The 13,988-nt window shown below is 40.1% G+C and overlaps 1 protein-coding gene across 2 annotated transcripts in view; it reads left to right on the top strand.

Moving 5' to 3' along the window:
• Positions 1-13,988, top strand: part of LOC126266783 (synaptic vesicle glycoprotein 2C-like) — a 329,005-nt gene that overhangs the window by 25,469 nt on the left and 289,548 nt on the right. For both annotated transcript variants that reach the window (XM_049971322.1, XM_049971321.1), the window contains exon 2: positions 4,567-4,629. In XM_049971322.1, coding sequence (XP_049827279.1) covers positions 4,567-4,629 — 63 coding nt within the window. The remainder of the gene's footprint in view (positions 1-4,566; positions 4,630-13,988) is intronic.

The raw sequence follows: 13,988 nt of genomic DNA, 5'->3' as shown, positions 1-13,988 counted from the left end.
CGGGCTCACAAGCAGTTCCTCTTCGTCGAAATGTCTTGTCTCAAACTCGTCTAGAGGTTGAGCTGCACGTGTCGCATTACACACCCTGATTAGACATTTATGACCCTTTGGCTAAATTGTCTGGCTGACGGCAAGTTTGTGAAATTGTATGAAATATATAATAACATTCATAATAATATCGGGAGCTAAATTTTTGTTGTTGTTGTGGTCTTCAGTCCTGAGACTGGTTTGATGCAGCTCTCCATGCTACTCTATCCTGTGCAAGCTTCTTCATCTCCCAGTACCTACTGCAACCTACATCCTTCTGAATCTGCTTGGTGTATTCATCTCTTGGTCTCCCTCTGCAATTTTTACCCTCCACGCTGTCCTCCAATACCAAATTGGTGATCCCTTGATGCCTCAGAACATGTTCTACCACCCGATCCCTTCTTTTAGTCAAGTTGTGCCACAAACTTCTCTTCTCCCCAATGCTATTCAATACTTCCTCATTAGTTATGTGATCTACCCATCTAATCTTCAGCATTCTTCTGTAGCACCACATTTCGAAAGCTTCTATTCTCTTCTTGTCCAAACTATTTATCGTCCATGTTTCACTTCCGTACATGGCTACACTCCCTACAAATACTTTCAGAAAAGACTTCCTGACATTTAAATCTATATTCGATGTTAACAAATTTCTCTTCTTCAGAAACGCTTTCCTTGCCATTGCCAGTCTACATTTTATATCTTCTCTACTTTGACCATCATCAGTTATTTTGCTCCCCAAATAGCAAAACTCCTTTACTACTTTAAGTGTCTCATTTCCTAATATAATTCCCTCAGCATCACCCGACTTAATTCGACTACATTCCATTATCCTCGTTTTTCTTTTGTTGATGTTCATCTTATATCCTCCTTTCAAGACACTGTCCATTCCATTCAACTGCTCTTCCAAGTCCTTTGCTGTCTCTGACAGAATTACAATGTCATCGGCAAACCTCAAAGTTTTTATTTCTTCTCCATGGATTTTAATACCTAGTCCGAATTTTTCTTTCTCTAAATTAACGACCTATAAATGATGTAGGCCGCATAGTTCCGGTTTGGTTGGAATAATGATTATTCAGAAAGGAAACTAATAGCGAAAGTGGTCGTATTTAGAGTTACTTTACACTCGAGCTCATATCCATTTAACACGGTTCGATCATTCACAATCTCATCGCAAAATAGAAGTCCAACACTCCACCTCGTTATCTACGCGATCTCACACCAGCGCGCGGCTGCCCGCCGCTCATAGACCAAGTCCCGCCATACCACACCACGCGAAATTTTCTGAGTCGTTTCACGTCCTAGCTACCTAATGACCGACTGTACACTTTCGCGTCTCAGTCCGAACTGTACCCTATGGTGTCCAGACCAGAACTGTCCACTTTGGTGTCTCCAGCCGAACTGTCCGCTTCCGCGTCTCCACCGGCACTGTCCGTCTGCCTGTCTCCAGCGGCGTCTCCCGCGTGCCGAACATTGTCGCTCAACTGACTAGTGCAGTTCCCTTCGCTGAAGCCGCCCATACCCTCGCTGAAGCCGTCCATCTGATAGGCTACCGCTTTATCCGCATTATTTTACATTTTAACATATTTAAATAATCAAAGCTTGACTACTTTCACGTTCTAAATAAAGTAACAATAATATCCATTACATATTAAACATTAAATCCTTTTACATAAAACCAATACAATTTCCTTCTTCACTTTGAATGTCACAGCTACAGGGTGTTTCAAAAATGACCGGTATATTTGAAACGGCAATAAAAACTAAACGAGCACCGATAGAAATACACCTTTTGTTGCAATATGCTTGGGACAACAGTACATTTTCAGGCGGACAAACTTTCGAAATTACACTAGTTACAATTTTCAACAACAGATGGCGCTGCAAGTGATGTGAAAGATTTAGAAGACAACGCAGTCTGTGGGTGCGCCATTCTGTACGTCGTCCTTCTGCTGTAATAGTGTTCTGTTCACAACGTGCAAGTGTGCTGTGGACAACATGGTTTATTCCTTAGAACAGAGGATTTTTCTGGTGTTGGAATTCCACCGCCTAGAACACAGCGTTGTTGCAACAAGACGAAGTTTTCAACGGAGGTTTAATGTAACCAAAGGACCAAAAAGCGATACAATAAAGGATCTGTTTGAAAAATTTCAACGGACTGGGAACGTGACGGATGAACGTGCTGGAAATGTAGGGCGACCGCGTACGGCAACCACAGAGGGCAACGCGCATCTAGTGCAGCAGGTGATCCAACAGCGGCCTCCGGTTTCCGTTCGCCGTGTTGCAGCTGCGGTCGAAATGACGCCAACGTCCACGTATCGTCTCATGCGCCAGACTTTACACCTCTATCCATACAAAATTCCAACGCGGCAAACCCTCAGCGCCGCTACCATTGCTGCACGAGAGACATTCGCTAACGATATAGTGCACAGGATTGATGACGGCGATATGCATGTGGGCAGCTTTTGGTTTACTGACGAAGCTTATTTTTACCTGGACGGCTTCGTCAATAAACAGAACTGGCGCATATGGGGAACCGAAAAGCCCCATGTTGCAGTCCCATTGTCCCTGCATCCTCAAAAAGTACTGGTCTGGGCCGCCATTTCCTCCAAAGGAATCATTTTTCAGATCCGAAGCGATTACTGCATCACGCTATCTGGACATTCTTCGTGAATTTGTGGCGTTACAAACTGCCTTAGACGACACTGCGAACACCTCGTGGTTTATGCAAGATGGTGCCCGGCCACATCGCACGGCCGACGTCTATAATTTCCTGAATGAATATTTCGATGATCGTGTGATTGCTTTGGGCTATCCGAAACATACAGGAGGCGGCGTGGATTGGCCTCCCTATTCGCCAGACATGAACCGCTGTGACTTCTTTCTGTGGGGACACTTGAAAGACCAGGTGTACCGCCAGAATCCAGAAACAATTGAATAGCTGAAGCAGTACATCTCATCTGCATGTGAAGCCATTCCGCGAGACACGTTGTCAAAGGTTTCGGGTAATTTCATTCAGAGACTACGCCATATTATTGCTACGCATGGTGGATATTTGGAAAATATCGTACTGTAGAGTTTCCCAGACCGCAGCGCCATCTGTTGTTGACAATTGTAGCTACTGTAATTTCGAAAGTTTGTCTGCCTGAAAATGTACTGTTGTCCCAAGCATATTGCAACAAACGGTGTATTTCTATCGCTGGTCGTTTAGTTTGTATTGCCGTTTCAAATATACCGGTCATTTTTGAAACACCCTGTAGTAGCCTTGCACCAATGTCCTTTCTGATCAGTAAATAGAGAACAAAAGCAACTATTATGCACTAAACTTTACAATAAATATTTTTTTACCCAATGATTCAATAAGGTGTCATGCTGTTATCGTTCAAAGTCTTCTACGTGGAGGAAGTGATAATCTTATGCTTAACTGAAAATTCTGATAATTTAAATTTACTTTATCTTTTAAACAAATAAAGTTACATTGGTCATTTTAATGGTGCCCTTTTATATGAAACGTCGACCGTTAAGATCTACCAAAGTGTTCAGATTTTAGCCTTCAGGTATTTGTTGCTAACTTGTTAATTTCACTTTAGTAGTAAGTCCTAAACTATTATAGATAGGATCAATGCTCAAGTTTTATTTACATCTCCATGAAAATTTTAAGAAAGATGGCAGATTAAAATTACTGTGACTTCATTTCCTGAATTACTACAGAATTAAATAGTTTTCATAAATGTTTCCCTTTGTGGTTGAACTTAGGTCCACCATATTTAAAGCTGCTACGCCTCCCTAGGCACAGACAGCTCCTACGGGGGTTTCCCTAAGAAGTAGGTTCTCGTCTACCTCACTGGCACACTACAGAGCTTAGGCCTGATCAGCCTGGCCTCATTCAGCACAATACACGACTGTGGATGTTCCCATCTTTTGGGGAATCTACGCTCTTTGTAGCACATAGTCTTGGATTACAGGATTCGCTTCACAATTCCTGGAAGGCTGTCTCTTTCGGCCATATACTTAAATGAGAGGGAAATGCTCGTTAACTTACAACCTCAATTCATTGTATTCACTCGATGTGTATATACCTGGTGAGGAATGTCTTAGCTGTCCCAATTTAGCAAGTGCATGACTTCTCCCATTTATTCATCTTTTGTTGAGAATAATAAATCATTGACGCAAGTCGTCTTGCGAGCCATATCTAAATGACGAATTTTGTGACTGTTTTAGTATATAATTCAAGGAGACTGTGTACAGATGCATAGAACTAGATACCTAGTATTTTGAGAAGATGTGAAAGTAAGTTTCGGGAAAGAAGGAATGTGCATTCAACTATCAAAATTATCGGTGTCTCTCTTCCATGAGGCAGCTTGAATGTAAACTGTACTGTCGTATTTTTAAGACTGAAAGTTCTGAGATGGAAAGCAAAGTCTACATTAAATGTTTGACACTCTTAATTGCGTATGCTTCAGCAAAGAAATACAACTGTTCGTTCCTTTTCGTTGAGAATACTGAGAGTGGTGAAAGTTAATGTGTTTTTCTCGATTTCAGAGGCGGAGGAAGGGAAGCCGCTAGATGAACCTGTGGACTTCGAAACGGCGATTTCGCTAACAGGTAGGCTACTGCAGTCAAATTATGTTGGTCTGGCATAAATACTGACGACATGAATTAAATCATTAAATAAAAATAAAAATTATAGCGTATGAGGATTGTGCACTACGTTGATGGTCACAGTAAATATTAAAGTAACATTAGCCAAAGATTTCTACGGACTAGGCAGTGCCATGGCTGTGCTGACGATGAATGGGGTTTGTTTGAGCTCCTGGGCCAAATTGCGTCTCAATTACAATTTTGCGAGCACATTGTAAGTCGTGAAAATTAGCTTTTATATTTTATTTCAGGAAGTACGACGGCGTGCAGAAAAGTAGTGTCTCTAAACTTTGAAGGTGAAAACTCTTAAGGCATTTTAAATAAAACAAACATTACCAACATCTCTATTCTTCATGTCTACGTGTTTGCAGTCCTCTGCCGCTAGGAAGGACCGAACTGTATAGTGTACCGTGGAGACGTATAATGTAACTATCTCTGCCAGAGAAACATTGTTCTGTATCCGAGTTTCGAATTCGAAGAGTTCGTCCACATATGGAGCACCCTATACTTCAGCATCACAATGCCAGACCACATAGGAGCGCTGCGTCGTCTGTAACAATCCGACGCCTTGGGTTGACTGTCACCGATCATACCCCAGACATTTCCGACTTGGCGTCATCTGATTTTCATCTGTTTCCAAAACTTAAAGAACATGTTTGAGTGCTTCACTTTGATAGTGATGAAGTGGAGCAAACAGAGGTGAGGTTGTGGCTCTGTCAACAAACTCAAACATTATACAGTGACGGTATCTACGATCTGGTCTCTCATCGGGAGAAATTAGTGCTCACCGGGATGACTATGTTGACAAATAAATATGTAAACATGAATGATAAAGATGAAGAATTTTACTAACGTTCGTTTTGTTGGGATAGCTTTAAGAGATTTCACATAACAAAATTTGGGGTATCACTTTTCAGCATGCTATCGTACATCGTTTTGTTCTTTCTACCATTTATTTGCTGTAAATTAATTTTCTTATGAAAAATGTGCTTTATATCACTATGGAATATTATAGTTAATCGCTCTCTTGTTGCTTTATTTCGTACTTAATCATATTTCCTTGAGATCAGATTGAGAACTACAACTGTTCCCTGCTCGTGAAATTCACTCTCGCTTCATGCTTAAGTCGCTGATCGTTCAAAGGTCTATAATAAGTACAGTACACTTCAGAACGGTTCCTTTGCAATGTACATGTGAGTACTAGGTTTTCCACAGTGGGTCCAAACCAGGTTCTTTCCAGCGTAGCGTGGATCCATGTCATCAGTGTAGTGAAAGTAAGAGAGCATTTTTACATCCTTGTCGCATAGTAAAACTAGAATGAAGTCTCCCGCAAAATACAAACGATTTCATTATAATATATAAATAATAAATTTCATTCGTATTTCAAACTTAATGAAATAAATAAATGTGTTCGATGGTAGTTGAAACACAAAAAGACACTACACAATCTCATTTATAAATCTATTGAATACTGAGATGTTTATTAAAAACTTAGACTTAATGTCATAAGAGAGATTAGTAACTAATAGTAACATTGCGAGAGGCATACAGGTGGGAGAAACGGTCTCAAAAGATGCTATCTCAGAGAGAAGCGTGATATTACTGACATTATTAGATAATCGAGGGTTAAGAAACGGATACCATACAGAGGCTGCACATATTCAAAAACTGCAGTAACATGCAACAGAGAACGGGGGTTATTTTGATTCAATTAACTGAAAACTTTTACAGCTGTTTTGACAGAAAGGTGCTTCAACAGTTTTAACTGAGGCTGCAGCATTTGAGCTCACATCAAAAGAAACAGTATTATTTTCGAAATATGAAATATTGAGCATAAAACAAACGCTGTGGGATACGTGTAATTGGAATGCGCAAAGACAAGAATGCATTTTGATTCTGTTTAATAAGAGCTATCGAGCAAGACGTAGCAGCACAAACTACGTTGTTATTGAAACAGCAGCTAATAGAAATATTAGACATTGAGCCTCAGAAGAAGTGTGTAGTAGTGGATTATAAATAAGCTCAATAATGTACTTTACATAATCTAAGTCTAAACCTCCTACTCTTCTTTTTTTAATGATCTGAGTTCATGAAAATATGTCTACAGCATAATACACTGAATATGTGCTACAGCGCACATCTCCAAACACAAGCGCGGCTGCCGCATGCGTCCCTAATCAAGTATTCTTCCAGCCCGCGTTTCTCAGCGGATTATATTATGCATCGGGCAACTGACAGCCGAATCCAAAAACGACAACTACGCTTCTTTAGAGTACTGTTTTCCTAAAATAAAAGTACTTAGAGAGACAGTAATAATTGCCTAATTGTAATGATGTTGGTGGATTCGGCCGTCATCTGAGTAAAGTTGGTCGTTTAGCTCAGGGGCAGTGGGGTTTGTAGCGCGGCCACTATGGGCTTTGAGGATGCGAGGGGGAGAATATTCATTGTATGCCAGTAACAATTCACGGGCATGCGAGGCGCGTACATCAGCTGCTGTCATATAAATTGTGGCATGGGTACATGGGTTCGTGAGTGCGCATCGCAGAGACGGTCATCTTCGAAGACAATACTTATTTCTCGCAAAGAATATGAAACTAAACTAAACGGAAGAAAAATGACCCAAAACATTTTATAGAAATTAATAATCGAGTCTCATGTCCTATGATGCATTTATATTTAAGTATCGTTACTGTTATTAATCAATTAATCATCCGCTCATATAGACAACACAACAACATTTCGTCAGTTAGTTAGTTAATTAGTTACATGTTCCATAGATCATTTGGACGATTCTTTTATGGAAAATATGTGGAACGAGTCAGTTTAGAGGTTATTTATGGATGGCTAGTGTTAATGTTAATGAACGCATTATCATTTTATTCCTACTCATGCAACTACACTTCAAAACAAGATTTTTTTAATGGCTACCAGTTTTTAGGTATAAATTCGTCAAGGAAATGGAAGAATTTGCCTTAAAACTTGCTTCGCTACCTGTCAGACGTTTTATATAATAGGGCAAATAATCAAAAACTTTTATTGCTGCATGTTGAATTTCTGTCTGAGCCACTGACAGCTTTACCAATAGGTAACAGAGGTCATTTTTCTCTGTTCTACTCGTAATGTGATGGATTACTTCGGACGAATTTCATTACCGAAAATATATATTGTGACGACGCTGTTAAAACGTCTAGCTTCCTGAAGATGTGCCTACACGATGTCCCTGGGTGAGCAAGACATGTTATAATCACTGCTCGCTTTTGTGCAACCACCACTTTCTAAGTGATGAGTTATCTCACAAATTGCCGTATTATTGATTGGAAAAATGCAAAATATGTCAGGAGGTTGAGAAGTTTGTTTCCAAGATTAGTAATTATACGAAGAGCAAATGTAGATTAGATTTTTAGATTAGATTTACTTTCATTCCAATTGATCCGTAGTGAGGAGGTCCTCCAGAATGTGGAACATGTCAGAAAAACACAATACATGACATATATTTACAACTCAAACAAATAAGCTAATGTACCATTCCGCAGGTCCCAAGTGGCATGATCGTCATTTTTTAATGAACACTATATGAAAGAATCATTTTACAAATACTAACGCACTGAATTTAAAATAAAAAAGTTTTATTTATTTATTTATAAGGTAATAGACGTGTAATACAACTACTATAATGCATATTTACAATGAACACATTACTACACTGAAAGGTGCAGAAGTTATATTGTACTTATGTATACACACACATACGCAAATTAGTTGGTTCTATTGAGAAATTTATCAATGGAGTAGAAGGAGTTGGTCACCAATAAATCCTTTAGGCTTCTCTTAAACTGAATTTCATTGGTTGTTAAGCTTTCTATGGCGGCTGGCAAGTTATTGAAAATGTGTGTTCCTGAATAATCCACATATTTTTGTACAAGACTAATTGACTTTAAATCCTTATGAAGATAATTCTTATTTCTAGTACTGATTTCATGAATTGCGCTGTTGGTTAGAAAAAGTGATATATTTTTAATGTCAAATTTCATTACAGAATAAATATATTGTGAAGCAGTAATTTGTATCACTAGTTCCCTAAACAGGCTCAACTTAACTGTTTGAGAAGTTCAGTAATACGCTTCTTCCAGTTCAAGTTTGCATCAATATAAACACCCAAAAATTTGGAGCATTCTACACTACTTACTACACCTGCTCCTGCATCAGTTGTTGATATGACTCTGTTGTGAAGAAGTAAATGTAGTATGTATTTTCAAAATTTAGGAAGATCCCATTTTCAGAAAACAATAATTCCATCTAAAATATCATTAATACCTCTTCTGTTGCTTTCTCTATAATGGTATTCATTATAACACTAGTGCCAAGTACCAGTTTTCCTTGCTGAATATTGAGTGGAAGGCTGTTAGAGAGCCACAACTTTCAGGTCACTAAGAGTGGCTGCTGCACGATGGTAGTAAGTCTCTTGAGCAACAAAGTTTGACGATCACTTTGCAACCGTGTTTATACAAAGTTTTGATCGAAGATATAATTTATAATGCAATATGACCACGGTTTCATAAATATTTACAAGAACATGGTATGCTTACATTGTGCAACGGAAAGAAATGGAGGCATAAATAAATGAGTATTGTTAGGATCACAGTTATTTCTAGAAACACCATAAACTGATTCGATGAATGTGTAGTAGATAGTACTTGTAGGTAGACCAAGCGCCATGAACACGTGTATCTCAGTATGAGAACCTAACAACTATCCTGAAAAATATAACAGTCACGTCGAACATAATCTTATAAGCAGAAGGCAGTTTCGCAGTCCCAGTAACTTAACTTCTGAACTGTAAAACTGAAAAAGGTTTCTGCTGTTAATGTTTCGAAAAACATTTTGCTAACTGCATTTATGCTTCTCACTAATGTTCCTGTAAAAGCCAAAATTCGGAGTAAATTACACGCTATAGTTAAATACAGATTCAAAAATGAAGAGCGCATTTTAGCATTGATTTCATAAGTGACACAGGAATGAAAATAGATCATAGATGCTTCAGTAACATTTATGATTATGAAGACTCAGTTCAGAAGTAGTAATAAACAAAAGATTATCCATGTCTTGTGATCGATTTCGTTGTGCGCAAGTCCACGATACATTAAAAATTGAACAATGAAAAATTCTAAATGCGTTAAGACATTCTAAACGCCTGTAAACTAGCAAGACAGTGATGTTTCCGGTAAGCCTACGGTACAGACGAACAAGTGAAAAACTGATACTGTATCGTGAGATTGGTCCACGATCCGCCTCACTGAGCTACAGAAATGAATCCTGAACATAAATGAAAGTAGTTTAAAGACCTAAAACATTGCAGGCAGAATATTACTCTGATGTACAAAATGCCTTTCGTAGTCTCAACACACTTTTCATAGTTCTTAGCCTGAGGAAGGCCATTAGAATTCAAATACCAACGCCCATGAACAAGCTGCGACACGAGTTGTCCAGAACAGAAATTACAGGCAGCAAAAAGGACACTCGCATAATGCGTAATCGAAAATGGTGAATACAGGATTTTTTGTCCACCGTTCAAAAGGGCTCGCAAACAAGCTGCAAAGCCTACGCAGTCCTGTGACTGGCTCATACTTGCCGCCTCCAGAGTATACCTTAGCAGCTATGCCTTCACTCGACTAGCCAAGAACTGCAATACATTAAGAAATCGATATCCCTCGTAACAACCAACTCAGAAATTGCGTAAGAATGAATAGTTTGAAAGTTGACACTTGAACAAACGATGTTCAACATACTGGGCAAAGTTGACTGTCAAAATAAAGACTTCATAACCACAGCTGGCACTGGGGAACTGTTTGTATAGTTTCAGTGGGGAAAGATAATGCCCCGTAAAACATAGGTGACGACATCGAGATCTGACCCAAGCATGCACCTGTGACTCCCGCACAAATAAAGAACTAAATGATAGGAAGATGAAGGAGAAGTGGATAGTTCCTGTAAATTATTATGGGTGGAGGTTACACTCAACAACCGAGCTAGGTTGATAATTGGCTCCTTTTACACACCTCCCGACTCAGCAGCATTAGTGGCAGAACACTGAGAGAAAATTTGGTATACATTTCACATAAGTTTTCTCAGCATATTATAGTCTTAGGTGGAGATTTCAATTTACCAGGTATAGACTGGGACACTCAGATGTTTAGGATGGGTGGTAGGGACAGAGCATCGAGTGACATTATACTGAGTGCACTATCCGAAAACTACCTCGAGCAATTAAACAGAGAACCGACTCGTGGAGATAACATCTTGGACCTACTCATAACAAACACACCCGAACTTTTCGACTCTTTAAGTGCAAAACAGGGAATCAGTGATGATAAGGCCGTTGCAGCATCCCTGAATATGGAAGTTAACAGGAATATAAAAAAAAGGGAGGAAGGTTTATCTGTTTAGCAAGAGTAATAGAAGGCAGAATTCAGACTACCTAACAATGTTGATTTTTATGGAAAAAGTTCAAGGCAATCGTAAAATGCGTTTTAGACAGGTACGTGCCGAGTAAAACTGTGAGGGACGGGGAAAACCCACGGTGGTACAACAACAATGTTAGGAAACTACTGCGAAAGCAAAGAGAGCTTCACTCCAAGTTCAAACGCACCCAAAACCTCTCAGACAAACAGAAGCTAAACGTTGTCAAAGTTAGCGTAAGGAGGGCTATGCGTGAAGCGTTCAGTGAATTCTAAAGTAAAATTCTATGTACCGACTTGACAGAAAATCCTAGGAAGTTCTGGTCTTACGTTAAATCACTAAGTGGCTCAAAACAGCATATCCAGACACTCCGAGATGATGATGGCATTGAAACAGAGGATGACACGCGTAAAGCTGAAATACTAAACACCTTTTTCCAAAGCTGTTTCACAGAGGAAGACCGCACAGCAGTTCCTTCTCTAAATCCTCGCACAACCGAAAAAATAGCTTACATCGAAATAAGTGTCCAAAGAATAGAAAAGCAACTGGAATCACTCACCAGAGGAATGTCCACTGGACTTGACGGGATACCAATTCGATTCTACACAGAGTACGCGAAAGAACTTGCCACCCTTCTAACAGCCGTGTACCGCAAGTCTCAAGAGGAACGGAAGGTTCCAAATGATGGGAAAAGAGCACAGGTAGTCCAAGTCTTCAAGAAGGGTCGTCGAGCAGATGCGCAAAACTATAGACCTATATCTCTGACGTCGATCTGTTGTAGAATTTTGGAACATGTTTTTTGCTCGCGTATCATGTCGTTTATGGAAACCCACAATCTACTCTGTAGGAATCAACATGGATTCCGGACACAGCGATCGTGTAAGACCCAACTCGCTTTATTTGTTCATGAGACCCAGAAAATATTAGATACAGGCTCCCAGGTAGCTACTATTTTTCTTGACTTCCGGAAGGCGTTCGATGCAGTTCCGCACTGTCGCCTGATAAACAAAGTAAGAGCCTACGGAATATCAGACCAGCTGTGTGGCTGGATTGAAGAGTTTCTAGCAAACAGAACACAGCATGTTGTTATCAATGGAGAGACGTCTACAGACGTTAAAGTAACCTCTGGCGTGCCACAGGGGAGTGTTATGGGACCATTGCTTTTCACTATATATATATACATAAATGATCTAGAAGATAGTGTCGGAAGCTCCATGCTGCTTTTCGCGGATGATGCTGTAGTATACAGAGAAGTTGCAGCATTAGAAAATTGTAGCGAAATGAGGGAAGATCTGCAGCAGATAGGCACTTGGTGCAGGGAGTGGCAACTGACCCTTAACATACACAAAGGTAATGTATTGCGAATACATAGAAAGAAGGATCCTTTATTGTATGATTATATGATAGTCGAAGAAACACTGGTAGCAGTTACTTCTGTAAAATATCTGGGAGTATGCGTGTGGAACGATTTGAAGTGGAATGATCATATAAAATTAATTGTTGGTAAGGCGGGTACCAGGTTGAGAAACATTGGGAGAGTCCTTAGAAAATGTGGTGCATCAACAAAGGAGGTGGCTTACAAAACACTCGTTCGACCTATACTTGAGTATTGCTCATCAGTGTGGGATCCGTACCAGATCAGTTTGACGGAGGAGATAGAGGAGATCCAAAGAAGAGCGGCGCGTTTCGTCACAGGGTTATTTGCTAACCGTGATAGCGTTACGGAGATGTTTAACAAACTCAAGTGGCAGACTCTGCAAGAGAGGCGCTCTGCATCGCGGTGTAGCTTGCTCGCCATGTTTCGGGAGGGTGCGTTTCTGGATGAGGTATCGAATATATTGCTTCCCCCAACTTATACCTCCCGAGGAGATCACGAATGTAAAATTAGAGAGATTCGAGCGCGCACGGAGGCTTTCAGACAGTCGTTCTTCCCGTGAACCATACGCGACTGGAACAGGAAAGGGAGGTAATGACAGTGGCACGTAAAGTGCCATCCGCCACACACCGTTGGGTGGCTTGCGGAGTATAAATGTAGATGCAGATGTAGATGAATGTGTCCTATAGGCTTAACAATAAAATATACCACTGAACAAATTAAAACGTAGTCCTTAGAATATGTTATATTCAAACTTCATGCGTCGGATCCATATGGGCAACGGAATCGGAACAACTTCAATGGCTAAGCAGGGATTAACAAAAATTTCTATCGCCTGTAAAAAGAGCTATGAAAAGCATCTGCTCTGCTACAGAAGACACGCACACACACACACACACACACACACACACACACACACACACACACACACACGCGCGCGCGCGCGCGCGCGCTTCAACGCACATTTAGGGTCTAGATTCAAATTTTATTACTTAGTGCTTGGGACACAAAAGAGACTAAGATTCCTACAAATGCAAAATTAGTCTCTTTTGATGTGCATGTATTGCGGTGAAAAACTCTATAGATATTATGTCACAATCATAGTATTCACACAACATAAATCCAGAAGAGCAGATGAGCATTGTTAGTACAGTGGAATGTTGCTTAAATCATAATTATTTCTACCTTCAATGTAGCTATCATGAGCAAGCAGATGGTCTGGCAATGGGCTTACCTTTATCCACCTTACTAACAGAGATGTTCATGGACAAGTGGGAGACTGATTTTTTGAAGAGAGAACCACTGGAAAAACATGTTGTGTATTCAAACAAATGGTTCATATGGCTCTGAGCACTATGGGACTCAACATCTATGGTCATCAGTCCCCTAGAACGTAGAACTGCTTAAACCTAACTAACCTAAGGACAACACACACATCCATGCCCGAGGCAGGATTCGAACCTGCGACTGTAGCGGTGACGCGGTTCCAGAC

This window comes from Schistocerca gregaria, chromosome 4, assembly GCF_023897955.1.
Source record: "Schistocerca gregaria isolate iqSchGreg1 chromosome 4, iqSchGreg1.2, whole genome shotgun sequence".
Taxonomy (NCBI): Eukaryota; Metazoa; Arthropoda; class Insecta; order Orthoptera; family Acrididae; genus Schistocerca; species Schistocerca gregaria.
This window is presented reverse-complemented; position numbering and strand designations above follow the sequence as displayed.